This window comes from Eucalyptus grandis, chromosome 10, assembly GCF_016545825.1.
Source record: "Eucalyptus grandis isolate ANBG69807.140 chromosome 10, ASM1654582v1, whole genome shotgun sequence".
Lineage (NCBI taxonomy): Eukaryota > Viridiplantae > Streptophyta > Magnoliopsida > Myrtales > Myrtaceae > Eucalyptus > Eucalyptus grandis.
Window position 1 is genome coordinate 7,622,530 of NC_052621.1, and position 20,446 is coordinate 7,642,975.

The 20,446-nt window shown below is 40.8% G+C and overlaps 3 protein-coding genes across 3 annotated transcripts; 2 read left to right on the top strand and 1 right to left on the bottom strand.

The window, feature by feature from the left end:
* Positions 1-7,905: 7,905 nt before the first annotated feature.
* LOC120288692 (F-box/LRR-repeat protein At2g43260-like) lies at positions 7,906-8,781 on the bottom strand. The gene has a single exon (XM_039302782.1). It carries the CDS (start codon positions 8,779-8,781, stop codon positions 7,906-7,908), a length of 876 nt encoding a protein of 291 aa, XP_039158716.1.
* A 3,002-nt stretch (positions 8,782-11,783) lies between these two features.
* LOC104421483 (phytochromobilin:ferredoxin oxidoreductase, chloroplastic) lies at positions 11,784-15,360 on the top strand. The gene is made up of 8 exons (XM_010033438.3): positions 11,784-12,045; positions 12,428-12,547; positions 13,091-13,185; positions 13,956-14,049; positions 14,145-14,276; positions 14,380-14,484; positions 14,759-14,809; positions 14,899-15,360. Exons 1-8 carry the CDS (start codon positions 11,854-11,856, stop codon positions 15,082-15,084), a joined length of 975 nt encoding a protein of 324 aa, XP_010031740.2. The 5' UTR covers positions 11,784-11,853; the 3' UTR covers positions 15,085-15,360.
* A 2,043-nt stretch (positions 15,361-17,403) lies between these two features.
* Positions 17,404-19,173, top strand: LOC104423480 (putative F-box/FBD/LRR-repeat protein At5g22670). Its single transcript, XM_010035967.3, has 2 exons — positions 17,404-18,604; positions 18,685-19,173. The coding sequence occupies exons 1-2, from the start codon at positions 17,462-17,464 to the stop codon at positions 19,036-19,038; spliced, it is 1,497 nt and encodes a 498-aa protein (XP_010034269.2). The 5' UTR covers positions 17,404-17,461; the 3' UTR covers positions 19,039-19,173.
* Positions 19,174-20,446: the final 1,273 nt, after the last annotated feature.

A 20,446-nucleotide genomic window follows, 5' to 3' on the forward strand; every position in this document is an offset into this window, starting at 1 on the left:
AACGCATAAGTGCATACACGTCAATTGAACAAACCAAGGCTTAATTCTACGCTCAGAAAGCTAAAAAATTGTAAAATTTAAGTTAGGGCTTAGGCTATACCAAATTTACTGGGTCAGTATGCTTTTTTACGAAAAAACAAAAACCTGGATTTTCCAACGTGGGGCAAGGTCAATTCGACTCAAAATGCGGTAAAATGTGCAAAACTAAAAAACGAATGATAATATATGCAGACTCATGGATAAATTCATCAACTTCGAGGAATAATATTGTAACTAGTAAAAAAATAGCAATTATTCTTCTTTCGACTAAACTAAAGATTAGTACCTCCAATCCGAGCATGATGTCTCTTTCTTTCTTTTATTTTCCAGATGGTGCGCAAAAATTTAATCGGGGCTTATTTCCTTAACCCTTCCGTTCCACCAGCGATAGCAAACTCTCGGTGACGCTGCAAACAATCCTGGCCGACAACGCGCCGGCTCCGTGCTCATTCCTCAGCTCATCGGTCGCTGGATCATAGAACCAGAGGCTCTCCTCGTAGTTGAGCACGATCTTGCGGCCACCGGCCCACCACAGCCCCAAACATTAAGGTGGCAGAGACTACTCTCCGGCAACGGCGGGACCAGTCGGATGCTGTACTCCTTAATCTACTGCCCACTTTCCTCCATCACCCACACATCCATGCTCTCCCTGCAGGAGCTGCCGATCCCTGGAGGTCCACCAGGTGCGGGTATTGAAGCTGCGGGCATGAAGTCGGCAAAAACTCTTCCTTCGAGATGTCGAATGACAAGATCCTGACAACCTTCTTCGGCATCCCTCCATGGAACGATCCAGCAGCGAACAAGGGGTATTCGTGGAGGAGGCTGGGACTGGGAGGGACGCTCGCTATGGCCCTCCATGACTGCAAGCCCTGATCAAGGACCTCTGCCCTAAGTGCGTGGTGGACTGGGCGGTCTTAACGAGATACAGCTCAAGCGTAGGATCTTGTACTGGCTGGTCAGGCGATCCATCCCGCTTCCGACACTGTGTGAGCAAATCTGTTTGCGCAGCGGGTCGCCGCTCAGCAGGGGGACGATTTCTCTGGTCAGAGGGTTGACGAGAGAGGTCGTGCCGTGGCGGGGGCCCTTAAAGCTGAGCAATCCGTGGCATGAGGCTCTCTGGTTCCGCAGTGCATCCACCTAGTGAACAATTCAGGGAGCGAAGTCACCAGGAAGTCGTCATCCACCGCTAACCAGGGGCTCCGCACCCCTGCTCGGATCTGAGAGCAGCAGAATCCGGGGACTCTTGGCGCTGCTGGCGGCGTGCATGGTGGTGAAGTGCGGGTTGTCGATGATGTCACGCCATTCTCTGCAGACGGATCTGAGCTTAAGGAGTGATATGGTGGGTAGTTGAGAGAGGACATTGTGGAGGAGGTCGAGAGGGAGTGAGCTCGTCCTCGGCGTGCTGAGAAGAAGATGAACCAGAAGAAGAGGAAGAGTTATCGGTCGACATGGGCGAGATGTGTTCCGGTGTGTTTACATAATGGTGAATCTTTCACTGTCCTTGATATAGGAATTGACTCGGAGATGTCTTATATTCTCAGCCGAAGGATTCATCTACAAGTATATGTCTTATTTGTATTTTAATTTCCTTCTTAAAAGAGAAATAGGGAAATGGAAATAAATCTTTATGACAAATCGCGTTATTGGGTAACTTTATCGAGAAGAGATCAATCTCAAAGCCATCGATTATATAATATTTTAATAACCGCTACATCGAAAATTATGAAACATTCTCAACCAGTTCCTTAATAAGACCCTCACTAACAAAAGATTGGTTTTATGTGAAATAGTTTAGATATTAAGGTGTTGATCCAACATAACACGAGATATGCTAATATATTGGGTTGTTTAATAAATGCTACTAGTGAACTCCTTAGTAAAATTATATCGAGGATTTCACTGAATGGTCTCCTAGCAAAGATTATTCTTAGAATTAATGTGACGCATGAGTTAAATGCAAACTAGTTACTTTACTCGTGCTTTGCGCGATTCATACATATTTTTCAACCGTTAACAACCGTATTAATACGCCACATGATGTAAGGTAAGAGAGGAGACTTTATGCAATGTTAATATTTGTATTTTTCTGGAAATATCGTATTTTAAGGAGACTTAAGAATAATATGAGGCGTATACGATGTTCTAATGTTGTATTTCCTAGGCATGTAACGTGTAGTTAGAGAAAGTGGTTATCTCAGTACGATTAATGGAAGCTATAGTTAAAATAAGTCCATCTAAAAAGAAAATGCACTTTGTTTAAATAAGTTGAATTTTTTTCTTTTCTTTTCTTTTTTTTTTTTTACTAAGAATCCATTGCAAGTTTAAGACATAAAAAAAATGATAAGATTAAAGTAATCGTAGTTATTCACAATATGTAATATTTTCGCAATTAAAAGAAAGAAATTCAAATATTTTTTATTAAAATTTTCTATGTTTTTCAAATTAAGTGAATTCATTCGCTCATTGTAGTTCTCGTAATGCACTAATTAAACTAGTCAGATGAAATAAATTACACTAGAACCATTAGGTCAAGTGTCGTGACAATATCTGAGGATGCGATCTAGACGAGCCATTGGAGAAGCTTAGGTGTTTGTCTTTGTTTGTTTCCTTATTTTGTGTATTATTATTACTACCACTATTACTACTACTACTGCTATTGTTATTATTATTATTATCATTAATATTATTATTATTTTGTCAGCCAGATCATCCTCTTGCACATCTTCCGTATTTCACGTTGTGTGGTCTTCTTCTTCTTCTTCTTCTTTATTTTTAAATTGTATTTTCAGGGCTAAGAATATAACAGGAAATGCAGAAGCCCCCTATTTCTGCTTTCAAGAGTCAACGAACTGACGGGAGGGAATACATCAATTATCCTTCTTTTGACCATTTATATGTTTTGACTACTATTTCTGCTTTTCACGGCATCGTAACAAGTTCAAAATCAAATTGTGGACCTTTCACCAAAAGTGATTGTTTTCCGATTGGTTTGACTTATCTGGAAATTGAAAACTCAATCAGAGAGACCAATTCCCATTTTTTAGAACCGAAAATCAAACCAATGTCTCCTAGAATTGGACTGGACTGATCTAAATGAGCCAACAGAACTGATTGCATGATCAAATTCTCCTCCCAATTCCAATATCCACCTTGTCTTATAGAAAGCTAATATTGTAGTCCTGGTTCACAAAAGTTCACAAATCCAAACTTTCTTCCAAAAGAAAATGTATCAATGTCGCCCCTTGAACCATCCTCGGTGGAGGGTAAAAGTTGAAGGGATAACCTCGCCTAGAAGGAGGGGTCAATCATTGAATCCATCGACAGCTGCATGAATTACTTGAACTTGAAAACTGAAGAGAGGCCTTGATCTATTGCCTCTATTGATGGGAATGTGCATGAATGTATTGACCGTGCATCGCCCTTTATTTCCCTTTTAGTGGTCGTTTTCATAATTTTCTCCTTGAACGGCTTGATCCAATTCAAATTAACACTTCTATTTGATTCTTCAATATCTTCAGATATTTCAAATTTGTAAGAAATTTAAAATTTTAAAAATCGGTCCGATCTAGATGATATGAGTGGGAGGAGGTTCCATTCACGGAATCAGGAATAAAACCGAAAATCATAGGATCACGACTTTCATGGACCGAAGGTTGCTTGCGGAGTCACATCCTGATTTGGCCACGCGGTGCGCACCTTTGGTTGCGTTATTTTTCGAAGGTGTGAGCGATGGAGCAGCTGATGAGCTCTTCCGGCAGTCTTCCATAATCGATGATGACGAAGTGAACAGCAGTGTATAAATGTTTGGGCGAACTCGTTATGGTGGCGATGGTTTTTGCGTCATTGAGATATTTTTCTTTAACTTCTTTTCCATGTTTGAACTTAAATATTTTGAATAGTAGATAAACAAAAAACAAAATTTAGCATAAATCACCTAAAAATTCTTAATTATATTGTGCATATGCTAATTAAGTTTTAAACCTTTTAATTTGGTCAATTTAGTTTTAAAGCTTTTGAAAATTTGTCAATTTCAGTCGGAAATTACTAAAGTTGATAATTCTATAATTTTTAAAGAAAATTTGAATTGTTTAATAATTTTTTTTTTTTTTTTTTCATTGAGGTTGACGAGGGCATGGAGGCCTTGCCCAAACCTAGGTGAGGGTTGCCTCTGCCGAGGCCCTATCATCAACCCTCACCGGCCAATATGAAAAAAAAAAGATTTAAAAAAGATTATAAAAATTATTCATGTTAGTTCCGGCCGTGCCACTTAATATGACGAGATTTATGTTAGGGATTTTCGGTCAAAATTAGCTGAAAGCACTCAATTAACAAATTATCAAAAAGTATGTTTGAAGGGAGGAGTTCGATGAAAGTGCAATTCGAATTTTAAGAGGTATGTTTGTATGGTTTTATTGATATATTTCTCCTTTTAATCTCTTATCAATTATTTGGAAAACTCATCACTAATTTCGATTATGGGTGATATATTCCAAGGTGGGTAGGTTCCAAAGTTGGAACCTGGAACTTACTTGTTACACAGTTTTTGACCTTGGAACCTATCCTGTTTGCCTGGAGCTAGTTCTGAAACCTACCATGTTTTTTTCTAGTCCGATTTTAGGGTTTACCCAAGAACCTGTTTTTACTTTCTCATTCCTTTTTTTTTGGTTCATATTTTTACAACAAAATTGTATGAGATTATGAGTAATAAAATGATTTAAAGTTTAAGATGAACAACATAAATCTCTATCCACCAAAGACAACAATCCATAAGATAAATACATAATCATGTATAATTGTAAAGATAAAAAGTTCAAAAATGTAACATAATCCATAAAAATTTAGGCAAAGGGGAAAGACTTGCGAGGAGTTTCGAGGAAGAACAAATGATAAAAGAGTCAAGATGTTAGAATTTAGAGGAAAAAAATTACGATTTTGGCTTTTCAGCTTATAAAATCAATTCTAAAACCAGTTCCAAAATTGAGTAGTTTCCGAGTGGGTCTTCACTGAACTTATTCTCGAACCAATTTCAACCCGTTCCAACAACCCCTACCAAAAAAAAAAAAAAAATCCTTCATTTTTTGGATTGGATCCATCCCTTAGTTGTATGTATAGTATCTCAAAAACTAAATATCTAAAAATATTTCCTCTATTTTTTATATTGATATTGAAAAATTGAAAAACCAAATATGGTTTTTCAGTCACAAAAGCCAAAAATTAGGACAAATTGGAATCGGACCAATTCCTATTGGAACCAGTTCTCGGAATAGTTCCTATTAGAATTGGTTTTGGAACTAGTTTGTTTGCACACTCCTAATTTCGATGCCATAAAGGGTGTTTGTTTTATACTAAGATCACAAATGCAAAATTACATACATGTGAATTGTAAGCTATAAAATTGTCATTTGGATTGCCTAAATAAATTTGGCTCAAGCTATATACAAACTTTATCGAGTTAGTACGCTTTTTTTTCGTAAAAAAAAAAAAAAAAATGAATTTTCCACCGAAGGCAAAACCAATTTGACTTAAAAGTGGGTAGAATGTAAGAAACTAAAAGCAAATGGTAATACGTGCAATCACATGGACAAATTCATTAACTTGGAGGATATAATATTGCAACTAATTAAAAATATAGTAGGTAGCAAAACCTATTTTTTTTAGGCAAGGACTAACTGTCCTGGGGCCCTGCCACCAACCCTCGCTGGCTAATATGGAATAAAAGAAAAAGATTAAAAATTTGCAAATATTTGCCATATTAGCTCCGACCATGATCTATGTGAGCAATTTTCAATTAAAATTAATCGAAAGCACTCAATTGGGAACTTTTGAAAAGGTATAACTGTGGGAGGAGTCCAATGAAAGTGCAATTCAAATTTTGAGAGGTATGTTTGTTTGGTTTTATTGATATGCTTCTCCTTTTAATCTCTTATCAATTAATTTAGAAAACTCACCGCTTATTTCAATGCTGTAAGGAGGATTTGTTTTATACTAAGATCACAAACGCAACATTACATACTACATACATGTGAATTGTAGACGGCAGAGTTTGATTCTACGATAGGCAAGATATAAAATTGTCATTTGGATCACCTATATAAATATGGGCTCAAAAGCTATACCAAATTTATTGAGCTAGTATGCTTTTTTGCCCAAAAAAAAAAAAACCTGGATTTTTATCGAAGGCAAAGCGAATTCGACTTAAAAGTGGGTAGATTGTGAAAAACTAAAAACAAATGGTAATATATGCAATCTCGTAGCAACTTCACCAACTTGGAGGATATAATATTGCAACTAATAAAAAATATAATAGTTAATCTTTTTCTCTATGATGCATCAAAAATTACTCGGCCCTTATTTCCTTAACATACGCTATTCCACACGAGAAATGAGTTGCTATGAGAATAATCATAAAAACCCAAATAATAAATAATTATAAGTTATTGTAGAGTCCACTTCTTTAAGAATTTGGCCATAGTCTATTATATTAGCAAAACCCATTCCATAACTTCTGCGGCGATAGCAAACTCACGGTGATGCTGCGTATAACTCTGTCCAGCTCTATAGCTCCGTTCCGCCGTCGTCTCTGCACATACTCCCGGTCCCGGATGCTGCGTATAGGTCTGTCCCGCCGTCCGCCGGGTCTCCGCACACACTCCAGCTCGCCTGTCGCAGGATCATGGAACCAGATGCTCTCCCTGTAGACGAGCGCAATCTTCCGGTCACCACAGCCCAAAGCATCAATGCGCCAGGGACTCATCGCCGGCAGCGGCGAAATTAGCCGGACACTGTACTCCTTCGTCCACCGCCCACCCTCCTCCATCGCCCACACGTCCATGCTCTCCTTGCGCGAGCAGTCGACGAGACCCAGAACTCCCTGGAGATCCACGAGGTGGGCATCTCGAAGCGCCGGGCAGGGAGTCCACCCGAACTCCTCCTGCGTAGGTCGAAGGAAGAGATCCTGATCCCAACCCCGAGGGTGCCGCCTCGGCCATTGGTTTTCCAGTGGATTGATCCGGCGGCAAACACAGGGCCTTCGTCAAGGTCGAGGCTGGAAGGGACGCTCGCTATGTCCCTCCATGACCGCGAGCCCTGATCAAGGACCGCTGTCCTAAGTGGGAAGACTACGCAGTCCATAGAGTAGCTCACGCGCACGATCTTGTACCGGCCAGTCTGGCGGTCGAACCCAATTCCAATCCTCAGAAAAACTCCAAAACTAAACATGCAATAACCGTTCCAATACTCAATTGTGCAAAACTAGACTGAGAACTAGCCGTTTCTAGATTGTATGGGGGGTTTGTTCTATACTAAGACCACGAAGGCAAAATGACATATATGCGAATTGGACACAGCATAATTTTATTTTACGTTCAAGCTATGAAATTGTCATTTAAATACCTAAATAAACTTGAGCTTAAGCTACATTTATTTAGTACGCTCTTTCACGAAAAATTAAAAGAAAAAAAAACTGGATTTTCCAAGGGAGGCAGAGGAAATTCTGATTCGAAAGGGATAAAATGTTAAAAAACCAATAAAAAAATAGTAATTATTCTGCTTTCGACCAAACAAAAAATTACAAACTTTTTTCTCGGATGATGCGCCCAAATTTACTTGGGGCTTCCTTCCTTAACCCCACTCTCACTCTGTCACAACTTGGCAGGATACGCCAAAAATTTCCTAGGGCTTACTTCCTTAACTCCACTATGCCACAACTTCGCCGGCGATAGCAAACTCACGGCGATGCTGCCTATGGCTTTGGCCCGCCATGCGCCGAGTCTCGGCACATCCTTCAGCTCGCCAGTCGCAGGATCATAGAACCAGAAGCTCTCCATGTCGTTGAGCGCCCTATCCCGGTCAGCACCGCCCAGAACATTAAGGTAGCAGGGACTCCTCGGCCGGACACCATGCACCTTCACCCACCGCCGACTCTCCTCCATCACCCACAAAGTCGCCCCTCTTGGGCGAGCGGTGGGCGAGCCCCAGCACTCCCTGGACATCCACCAGGAAGGCGTTTTGGAGCGCCGGGCATGGAGTCCAGTCGAACTCCTCCTTTGCGATGCCGAAGGAAGAGATCCCGACGACACCGCCTTGGCCGGCGACTAACCAGTGGATCGATCCGGCAACGAACATGGGGTTTCTGGGGAGGAGTCTGGGAGGGACGCTCGCTATGTCCCTCCATGACTGCGAGCCCTGATCAAGGACCTCTGCCCTTTGTGCGACGACTGAGTCGTCGTTCAAGTAGCTCACGCGCACGATCTTGTACCGGCCGGTCAGGCGGTCCACTCCGATTCCGATATGGCATGGGCACCACAGTCCGCCCAACGGGTCGAAGCTTGGCATCGGGACGATTGCTCGGGTCAGAGAGTTAAGGAGATAGGTCGCGCCGTCGCGGAGGTCCATAAAGCAGTGCAACCCGTGAGATGAAGCTCCAGCTGCGTGGACCCACGGCCTCACGACCGATATGGGGAGTGAAGTCACCAGGAACTCATCGTCCACCGCGAATTGGGGGGCCTCCACGCCGCGGCTTGGCTCTGAGAGCAGCAGAATCCGGGGACTTTCGACGCCGCTGGTAGCGTGCATGGCGGTGAAGTGCGGATCGTCGATGATGTCGCGCCATTGTCTGCAGACGGACTGGAGCTCGAGGAGCGATATAGTGGGTAGCCGAGAGAGGACATTGTGGAGGAGGTCGAGAGGGAGTGAAGAGGTAGAAGATGAACAAGAAGAAGAAGAAGAGTTATAGGTCGACATCGGCGAGAGCATTCAAGAAGATGTGTTCTGGTTTGTTCACATAATCGCGAATAATTCACTTTCCTTGATATAGAATTTGACTCGGATATATCTATGTTTTCAGCGGTAGGATTTCTCTACAAGGATATGCCTTATTTGTATAATAATTTCCATTTTAAAAGAGAAGTAGGAAAACGAAAGAAATCTTTTTGACAAGTTTGGACATCTTTATTGATAAGAGATCAATCTCATAGTAACGATTATACAACCGCGGCATCCACGGTGGCAGCATCCTCGGGATCCTGTACTTCTTCGCCCACAGCCCGCTCTCCTCCATCCGCCAGCGACGCTCCAATGGATCGATCCGGCGGCGAACACGGGGCCTCCAAGGAGGAGGCTGGAAGGGAGGCTCGCTATGTACCTCCACGACCACGAGCCCTGAGCCCTGATGGAGGACCTCTGTGCTGGTCAGTCAGGACTGTGCCGTCTTTATCGAGAAAATACTTCACACGCACGATTTTGTACCGACCAGTCAGGCGGTCCACCCCGATTCCGAGTCTGTGCGGCTCGTTCGGCAGCGAGAAGATTCATCGGGTCTGAGGGTTGAGGAGATAGGTCGCGCCGTGGCCGCTGTAGCCCATGACATGAAGCTCCATCTCCCTCGAACCACGACTAATAAGCTGATTCAGAGCATAGTCGAGAGGACCTCGTCGTCCACCATGACCGGGGACTCTCCACGCCGCGGGTCGGCTCCGAGAGCAGCAGAATCTGGGGACTCTCGATGCCGCTGGCGGTGTGCATGGCGGCAAAGCGCGGATCGTCGATGATGTCACGCCATTCTCTGCAGACGGACCTGAACTTGAGGAGCGGTATCGTGGGTAGGTGAGAGAGGACGATGCGGATGAGGCCCAGAGGGAGCGAGCTCGTCGACTGCGTTTGCACTGGCGAGGAGATGAAGAAGGAGGATGAGGAGGAGAAGAACGGTAGCTCGACATTGGCGATGGCTCCGGAGAAGATGCATTCTGGTTCTCAGCCGGAGGAGTTATCTCAAGTCAATGGTAGAGTTATATTTTTTTGACTTCCGACTACAACGAGGAATAATAAAACAGAAAGAGATTTTTTTTTTACGAAGATTAATCTATCCAAAGCATCGATCATGTAGTGTGAAAATAGCCGGTGCATTAAAAACGATCAATTTTTCATAAGTAATTTCTTAATAGGTGCGTGCTCTTAAGATGCTTATTAATAAAGTGAGAGTTTATAAATAAGATAGTGTCGACATCAACAAGTGTCTTAATATTATATTATTTAAAATTTTAAGGTTTTAATTGAACAAAACCGATATATGTAAACATATTGGGTTGTTTAACAAATGCTCCCAGTTGATGTGCAATAAAATAAAATAAATGAATAATTAACGCTAACTTTAAGAAAATTTTATAGCTGAAAGTTTCGTTGAATCTAGAAATGGTGAGCTACATTATAACTCTTGGGACGTCATGGATCGTAACCCCTCTCAATTTTTCATGACTCTTGTACCAAATTGGACATGCACTATAAAGTAATTTTCACATGGTTAGTAATTTTTAATCCATGATAAATATGTCTTGTGCTGCGAGGTGAAGGGCAGAAACATTTGCATAGTCCGCAACAATGATGAAAAGAAAAAATTAATTTCTGAAAAAAAAAAATTATTATTAAAGTTAAGTAATAAATTTTATGATTAATACCACAAAAAATTCAAAACTGGTATATGTAATAAATTTATCCTAACTAATTTTTTGATAACAAAAAATCCTAATTGATACCCACGTGACGTTTACTTTAGTTAATGTCAAATTTTATCATGAAGTTATTAAGACATATGACAGTGAATTATGTTGATGTAGCAAATCTACATGAGAATTTATAAGTTATAACTCACTCTCTCTCTCTCTCTCTCAAAGTACAAAAACCCTCTAGATGGTCTTTCTCTTCATTGAGCATACTCCTTCATTATCATTTTCCTCTTCGTGATTAGACATCAGAGTTGCGAGAATATTACCATAAATAAGAGAGTGCTTGAACGAATTCCAATGCCTAATCAGTAAGCCAAAGACGACGGTGAAGAGAAAGATGATCTAAGGGTATTTACTTATGCTCCGAGAGAGGGAGGGAGGGAGCCCTATTTATTTTCAAATTATGGCTAATTAAAGAAACAAAAATAGATGTTTTATCGTTATCAAAAAGAAGAAGATGTTTTATGGATTTCTACATCATTAACTTAACAATTTCATGATAAAACTTAACGAAAACTAACAAAGAATAAGTATGTCACGTATGTACTAATTTTGGATTTTGCGTAATATTAATCCTAAATTTTAAGTTTTTTATAGTGAAATTATGTTATACAGTGCCTCATATATCAACATGACATTATGTCTATCGATTTGGAAAAAAAATTTCAAAATTTGATGCAAATCAAATAAGTATAAACTTGGTTAGTTCGAGTTTAAAAACCAAATTTTATTATTTGCTCGTTTTTTATAATTACGTTGCCCGCTTCATTAGATGTGTTGTGTTTGTATTGAGACAATTCAACATATTTATCAAGTACCGTAATACTCAGCATAGACGTAACAGTTTCAGAGTTTTTACAATATAAAGATAAATTTATGGTAAATATGGTGCAGTCTTATTAATTTGAAGTTTTTTTATGAAAAATATGACGCGGTCGGTTTTGCCGCTGTGGACGCCCACACGTGTTGGAGCATTTCTCTTTGCGCACTGCGCGCGTGGAAGCATGATGGTTTCTCCGACAGGACCGCCTCCACTTCAGGCACTGTTCTGTCTCCTCGCACGTGCGCTCTCTCTCTCTTTAACTTCAATTAAAACGGTAATAATCAATTAATAAATTTATTTTTACCTCCAATAGGGGAAACATGTCTTTCCCTTGTCAGATCATGACCAGTGTCGCTCCCTACTCGAAAGGGTAATGGAAAACACATTTTTAAAAAAAAAAAAAAAAACAGATATAGAGAGAGTCCGATTCCCACGCCGACTCCGACTCCGACTCCGACTCCGTTAATGGTGTCGACGGCGCTCTAGCTTCGGATGGAGTCCGCTTCCTCCACCGCCTTCTCCTTCGCTCTCCGGCGCTCCTCAGCCGCCGAGCTCGGCAGCGGCTTCGCTCGGCGGACGGGGAGGCCGTGCGTGCGCGCCTCCGCTCTGTCGTACCGGCAGTTCGTCCAATTCGCTCTGGACGAGACCGCGCTCCACACCCGCGTGGCTCCTTCTCCTCTGCAGGTGCGGTCGTTTTCGGCTTTTCGCCTTTCTCTTTTGCTGGTCATGCGATTGTTTCTCGACTCGGCTTCGTGCTCAATCGGAGTTCGAATTCGTATCGCGGGCTCTTTGCTGGTGAACTCGAGTTCGATCCTCTCGTCGCGCGTTGCGTTCCGGACCTTCTTGCGTCGGCGCTCTAGACGTTGTCGTTGCTACTTCTGCGTCACCATCGCTTCCACTGTTTCGAGTTCTGACAATGCTGCTCAGTATGTGCGCGCGTGAGAAAGAGAGAGAGAGATGCGTGACTGTGAATGTTTGTGGCCGGGTTTTTGGTTTTCTCTCTGGTTGTCTGCTCTATTTGCCGTTTGTTTGGTTAATCAAGGCTTGTCCTTCTTCGTGTGCTTAGGAAAGGTTCGGCTCCATGAAGCCACTGGATGATAAAACAGAGATCGAGTTGTTGTCGTATGAAGCGCCGAAAATTAGGTTGCTTCGGAGTTTGAGCATTCAAGGGAGCAAGGGACTGCAGGTATGATTGTCTAATATCTTCGCCACTCGATATTTAGTTTCTCTAAGCTTCTCCAGACACAAGTTAACAGCAAAAGCAAATAAATTTTATGCAATCAGTGTACAGAATCTAGACAGACAGCTTAAATTTATGGTTTTTAAGCAAATGTAGCTGGTAGTTCCAGTCTGTAGCTCCAAAAACCCCCTGTTAGTTTGAACTTGATGGTCAGAGGAAATTTCCTCGAGAGCTAAGACAGTTTTGCTTAATTGATACTATGGCTTCACTTCTTTTGCTATTAAAACTATAGGTATGTTGGCACCATATGGATGCACGATTTTGATAGTTTTGGAAATAAATCAAGAATTAATTGATCCTCTGACTTTTCGCCAATGTAAACTTTCGTGTTCTCAGAAGACAGTATTTTCTGTGTAAAGCTTTTCCTCTAATTAGATTTGCCACTTGTGCTGATGGACGAATTGGTTGTTCAAGTAAGTTTACTTGAACGCATTATTAGCCATGACATTTAGCTACCTCATTTTGTTCTTCTGAAGATACTCTATGCAGGTTTTGGATTTTGCTATGTTTCCAGAACCAGAATACGATCTGCCTATATTCTGTGCCAACTTTTTCACTGCTGCTGAGACAAACATAGTTGTTCTGTAAGAACAATTCTTTGTTCTTGTTTTTTGTTACTTATTCCTTGTTGTAAGAAACAACGTGAGTTGATGAAAATGACAGCAGGTGCTTGCTCTATGGTCAACTATATGCGCTGAGCAACTTTGCATGTGCTCTATGGTCAACTGTATGTCTTGAGCAAATTTGCACGTGCATGTGCGTGTGATATACATGTGTAGAGAGCCAATTAGTGGCCATGTGTGTGTTTTTCCGCTGAAATTACCTGCTACAACCTTTCTGATAAAAGAAAGTGTTGAACAGTTGAAATGGGTTGCGGTGTAGCTGTTCTGCTTGAGTATCATGAGCTGACTTTTGCAGAAGCTTTTAACAGTCACGCATTTGACATCTAAGTATCTAGTACCTACTGGCATGGCGTAGTATAGTGGATTGTGTTTGTCAAGCTAGATGTGCAATAGTGAACTTTTTCCTCCGGCTTGAGATATGGCTTGAGATATGTAATGCTCCTTGATGAGCAGTTAGCATCTTGTTGGAGTCTGTAGTTTTGTTTTAAGATGTGCAATAAACATTTCAACAATGTTAAATTTCTCAAAACAAGAGTGATGCATTTCAATTTTCTTTTATAATAGTTGAATATAGATAATATATATATGATATCCTTCTCGGTTAGTGTAGATAATTACCATCAAGTGGGGGTCAGCAGGTGCTGAATGCTGCCCATCGCCCCTTCAATCCTATATTAACTTTGATTGCTGTACATAAGGCTCCCTGATCTGCTCTGGTATATTGTCTGCAGGGACCTTAACCCTCTATATGACGTTGTCAAGCACAAAGAATACAAAGATAAGTACTATGAAGGCCTTATGTCTTTAGGTCTCAATTATGCTGAGGTCAGTTGTCCATTGTGTTTTATAATAACATTCAAAGAGTTTTAAGTCTTTTCCTGTCCTTTTTGGACGCATCAGCTGAATATCTCTTTATGCAGCTTTTACCATGGGGTGGAAAATTAACGGGCGAATCGTTGAGATTCTTCTCACCAATAGTCATATGGACCAGGTTTAAGTCTAGTCAACACATGCTTGACGTTTTATACTCTGCGTTCATGGATTATCTCAAGGTACCTTGCTTAATAAATTGTCTCTTCAAGGGATTGCATTGTTTCTTTTAGGCGAGAATATTTCTCTAATTAATTTCCTCTCTGACCTTTGATTTGTTCTCAGGCTTGGCTTGGTTTGATGGACCTAGGAATAAGGGAGACTGATGCATCTCGAATTATAGCCAACCGCGAGGCGCAGCATCGGTATCTGACTTGGAGAGCAGAAAAGGTGAATCACCTGGCCACTCATCTCCTCCCCTATCTTCATCTTATCTTGCATTTCTTCACCTGCAATATACAGTCTACTTGTTTTTTTTTTGGGTCGGTATCTACAGTCTACTTGCAAAGTTTATTTATTACATGCACATGCAGAGACCGGTGCTACTACCGATGGTCTAAAGTATTAAGCAAAGTGTTTTAAGTGCATCTAACATTATGCCGTTGCTCTTATGTTTCTCTGACTTTCCTTTTCAATCTATAACTCATTTGATTTTTGTGTCCAGGATCCGGGTTATGAAGTTTTGAAAAGGTTATTTGGGGAGACACGTGCAAAGGTAGAAATGTCATTGACAGCTATTCCTACATCTACATCCCCATTGCATATTAGAATTTGCAGTTACTTATCTCTTGTCATGAAACATAGAATGTGGTCCGGAGCTTCCTATTCGACGGAGTCGATTCACTAGGCAGCAAAACATTTTTGGATTACTTTCCAGAATATCGATGTGAAGAAGGAAGAGTAAATGAGAAGAGAAGCATGCTTGGGAAGTCTTTTGCAACTCGCCCATGGAACAGAAAAGGAGAATTTATAGGAAACCGTAATGACTAACTTGCCCTGTTCATTGTGCTTCTGTTGCCACCTTGGCTGCGTCTGTTTTATTGTGCTACTGCACTTAACTAGTACATAAGTGAGCTTTCTCTCTCTTCGGGCTAGCAGCCTCTTTTCGGGTTTGGTTATTTATTCCTCAAATTGACAAAGTTGTTATCTCAGTCGTTTGTAATTTTCTCATTGTTCTTGCCAAAAATAAGTCCTTTATCTGTAAGTACGATGCAAGAGTTTGAAAAAGTAGCTTACATGTGATTAATGCACCTATCATTCCTGTAAGCAACTTTCTATTGCATGTTGATTTGAGTAGCAACACAAGGCCTCGTTTAATTCGTCAGTCATCGAGTATATGTGAAGTTTTCATGTTGGCTACATGCGTGATCCTGTGAGAACGTCCCCGCAACATCAAGGTTTACCCATGAACTATGACCATCAGTTTTGACTTAGCCGGATCAGGCGAATTTCTCATACTTTGAGAATCGTCTTTTTCGTAATTCCCAGAAGGAGATGAATTTTTGGCCATGGAACCATCTCACACTAGTCTCCCGAACTATTCTACCTTCTTCTTCAGTTAGAGCTAGCATTGTGTCTGTAGAAGCAGGCATTGTTATCATTCTATCCAGATTAATGTCTCCTTTTAGTGCAGCCGTAAATTCAGTTCTGTGAGTGAGATCTCAGGGATAAAAAATGATCGATAAGCGGTTCGAAAACAGGAGCACTGCATCCATGGAATGAGATCTCGGGGCCTTCTCGATTCTTATTTTCTTCAGGTCTCCCCACATTTGATTGGGTTATGTTTGGGGTCATCCCTGATTTGAGGGACAAATCTGAAAATCATAATTATTTATTTTTAATTTAGTTGGTATGCAAGTAATGTCCATAATTTGTAAATCACGAGTAAGTGATGCGATGATCAGATATGTTGTTATTCCGTAATCTATATTTAAACTAAGCACTGGCCCAGCCATATTTAAAACTAAATATAACTTTTTAGTTTTTCATTATGGGTTTTATCATGATCTTTCATTCGAGTGAAGTTAATTTATAAAAGTAACCCTACTGAATGAAACAACGTTATGGTAAAGTCATAGTAAATAATTTATTAAGAAGGTGGCGTGCTATTAGTTGTTCAACTTGAGGAGGATAAAAGTTGTGCGTGGTTTTCCAGCAATTGTCTGGGTAAATTTCCAGAGAGAGAGAGGGAGGTAAAAAATTCCATCGCCATGGTTAAGATGGTGCGAAAACTAGGCAAACTTCAAGAGCAATGCGGTAACAAGAAGGCTAATTTGGTAAATAATTTTGGAAGAAATAATACTTGCAAAAATCTATATTTTGAAGAGGCGAATATACTTGGGGGAACAAGAAGCCCGTAAGATAACACGAACAGGGAACATCTAAGGATTTAATTTACCAAAAGAATAGGAAAGGAAACAAAAATTAGTTACACCTCGGCGTCGCTTGCTTGGTTGCCAAGTCACTAAAGACAAATTGAGCTGGTCTTTCTTGAACGCGGGACCCCTCAAAACGTCGATTGTTTTATCACGGACAAACGGGACTTGCGTGGGATTCAAAAACACAAGATCAGAAAAGGAAACAACAGGCATTAACGAGACTTAGTGCACACGTATCCGACCAGAACGTACTTCAAATTTCCTAATCCTAGCATATTTCTCAATCCGGACAGGGCTCGGGATTAGGTGTAGTTGTTTCAGGAAACAACGAGTACGCTTAGTACTCTGGTATTACAATCGCTATTTAGTCCCCGCTCTTCCCCTGCGCTTACACAAAGAGACCCTCTTGAAGAGCCGAGAGAAGCCCGCAAACGTCGGCGTGCAGAGAACGAGGATCCTCTGCTCATTGATTTATTGAGCATTCTCGGCTTGACTGAAGAGAAAGGGAAAAGCGACCGTTGAAGGTAAATTGGCTTGCCCATCAACAGATTCTTGTTCATGTAAAATTAGCCTTCGGAAGGAAGTAGTTGATTGATCTTTTTATCGGAAATCTTGTGGCCTCTTGTATAATGGGCACGTGATGTTTTGTATTCGTGATAGATTGGTTCATAACTCGTTGGTTCTAGTGGCTCTTCCAAGGGGTACTGTTATTAGCGTACGATGGAGGGTGTTGCGAGCTCTTTCCATTAAAGTCGTCGCTAGTGTTTCTTTTTGCCTGATCTTGTTGCGCTTTAGGATTTCCACGTGTACGGTTTTGCTGCATTCGTAGGACTTTAAACAACAGTTCTCGTTCTTTCTTGTATTGCAGAAGTTTGGTGGAGAACGACAAAGCCGACATTTGACGGATGATGGCGGAGATCTCCGAAGGCTGCATCGATACATCGGACTCTGGCACCCTTTACTTGCCTCAACCGATAATTCAAGAAATCATGTCGTATTTGCCTCCGAGGATCGCAACGCAAATCAGCATCCTCTCCAAGGATTGGAATCATGCCTTCAATACTCTCCCAGCTCTAGAATTTGACGAGGAAACCTTTGGGAGGAAAGATATTAGCGGGCATGATGCTAAAACTGAGAAAACTGAGAATGATACTTTTCTGGAATATGTCAACGGTTACATATCACGGCGCCGTGAGCATGACCTCAGCATCGACTTGATGAGCTTGTTGATCTTCTCGAGTGCTGACAAGCTGAATTCCAAGGTGCCCAAGTGGATAGACACCGCCTCGAGGCTAAATCTTCGAGCCCTTACGCTCGGTCGCATCGTCGACTATCCCGACAAAAGATCCTACGAGCAAAAATGCCCCGACTTAGTCTCCGACACCATCTCTGTCCTCCACGTGAGTCATCTCTCGATGCAGGGTGTCAAGATGAGGCTGCCTCGCCTGGAAGAACTGGTCCTACACAAAGCCCACGAGAGCGACGACGTCGTGAACAAGTTGATGCTGAGTTGCCCCACACTCCGGCGCGTGGAGCTGATTAATTGCTTCCGCTCCACGGACCTCCTCATTTGCGGACCGAAGCTCGAGACTTTTGAGGCGTCGGCCATGCTTCAAGATGAAAGCTTTTCGATTTCGATTTCAGCCCCGAACCTCGTATCCTTCAGCTACACATCGGTGTTTATCATGGCCTTCCGGGATGGGCAGTTGTCGGCTCTCCAAGTGCATGGCGCGCAAAACCTGAGGGAGCTTGCCCTGGATCTGTGCGTGATCGGGATCAGGACGATCCGAGAAGCCATCTCTCGGCTTCGTCTCCTGGAGACTTTGAGGCTCAAGGGGAGCCGGTCTGCTGAGCGCATCAGGGTAACTCACAAGAATCTCAAGCATCTCGCCTTGACCGGATTCGATTTCTTGGTAAGAGTAAAGACCCAAACTCCTAATCTAGTGTCGTTCCAATATGATGGCCCCAACATCGTGGCCATCGGTCCACGAGATTCAACGAGATTGGCGAATGCAAGACTGGAGGTGGATTTCGGAGTCCGCAACAAGAGGAGGAGCTATCTCAAGGCGGCCAAGTTTCTTAGGTATTTCGGTTGTTGCGACTCGTTGACAGTAGCTTGTAATGGAGTTGAGGTAAGTAAATTTCTTCAAATATATATTTTATATTGACTATCTTGCATGCTAGTGTGAACTGAGCATTGAAATTTTGTTAGGCATTGGTTATTCCACGAGAAATCAGAGGTGAGATGCTTCCTCCATTGCGGGATGTCAAGCATTTGAGACTTCAAATCCTCTGCAACACTTCTGAAGCTGATAGCAGCTCTCAACTAACAGAAAGCTTAAGGTGGATGTGTCCTGATTTAGAGACGCTAGTCGTTAACTCCGAACCTCGCCGCGAGAAGAAGACATCATCGGCCATCTCTTTCGGACCCCACAGAGACAAGTACTCGCGATCAAATAGGAAAATGGGCTGCTGGGAATCATCCACGGCAGCAGTTGCTATGAGAGATGCATTCTTGACAAAGAAAGCTGATCTAACTTCATATGCAGGGTCATCTCGTCTTTGATGAAATTTTGGGATGCTGATTTTTTATTTTTTTTTCGGGCTTGAGGAATTTGTGATGTTTGGAATTATCCGTAGCATATGTTAAAGCTTCTATATAAATAAAGTGACAAACCGATGATTCGTCTTGCTCAGTAAATTGAATATTATGAGCTGGTGTATAGCTTAGTTCTTCTTTTTTTCTTTTTTTGGGTCAAAATATATATAGCTTAGTTCATCAAGCGAAAGTGCTCTCAAGAGTAAATCTTTTTTATTTCAAAAAATAATAAAATGAATGATGGAAAAAAGTAATTACATCCTATCTTGTAGTTTTATTTCCACTTTAAAAGAAGGATGAAGAGGAAGAAATCGAAAAAAACATATTTCACTAGAGATTATTATTAGATCCACAAATATGAAACATAGTTATTTAACTTCAATGGGGAAAGTGCAAGTTATTTTTTCCACTAACAGTGTATGTTAAAAAAAGTCGATCATATAGCTTTGTTTAAATATAACTCACTAAGCTTATATGGCTGATTTCATTCAAGTAATTTTTTCTTGTCCAGACTTACTCATACAATTTTAAAAAAAAAAAACCAAAAATTATATGCAAATTTATGTGTAAACATTTCATATGTTGTGAATATTTTTTGTATCCCAAGTAAAAAAAAAAAAATCAAAATCAAAATGTGACCACCGCACCATCTAAGTTGAGTATAAGATTTGATGTAAAAATCAATTCACATATATGCTCATTATGCTACTCAACTTTAATGGATTTTTATTTTTAGTTACATACTATCACGAAATAAAGATGTTTACCTGAATTTCTAGGACGACATTCTCTACGAATCTTGAATATATCTATTTCCAATCTCTATGTATCATATAGATATTGTATATAACAAAATTTATGAAATTTTTCAATCTCGGTTTATGAAAGAAATCAACAGTGCGGTGGAACATCTTTTATATTAAATATATGCATATTTTATGTTTATATATTTAAAATAAGTGTTAATACCCTGAAAAACTCCAAATTGGTATATTTGTGATAAATTTACCCAAATTATTGTTTTAACCATGAAAAATCCCAAATTGATATACCCGTGACAAATTTACCTCAACTGACTATAAAAAACCCTAAACTGGTACATATATGACAAATTTACCCAAAACTTAATTTATTTGACTTCAAAAACCCAAAAATGATAAATTTGTGACAAATATATCCTATCTAAATTGGATTAATACACAAAAAAATCACAAAATTGTAAACGGTGACAAATGGAGCGTAAAAATCTTAAATTGGTATACTGAGTCCATTGTACGTGTCATTTAACTTAATAATTTTAGAATAAAATTTAACAAAAACTAACAGAGGGTAAATTTATTACAAATGTCTTCAGGTTTGGGGGGTAAATTTGTTA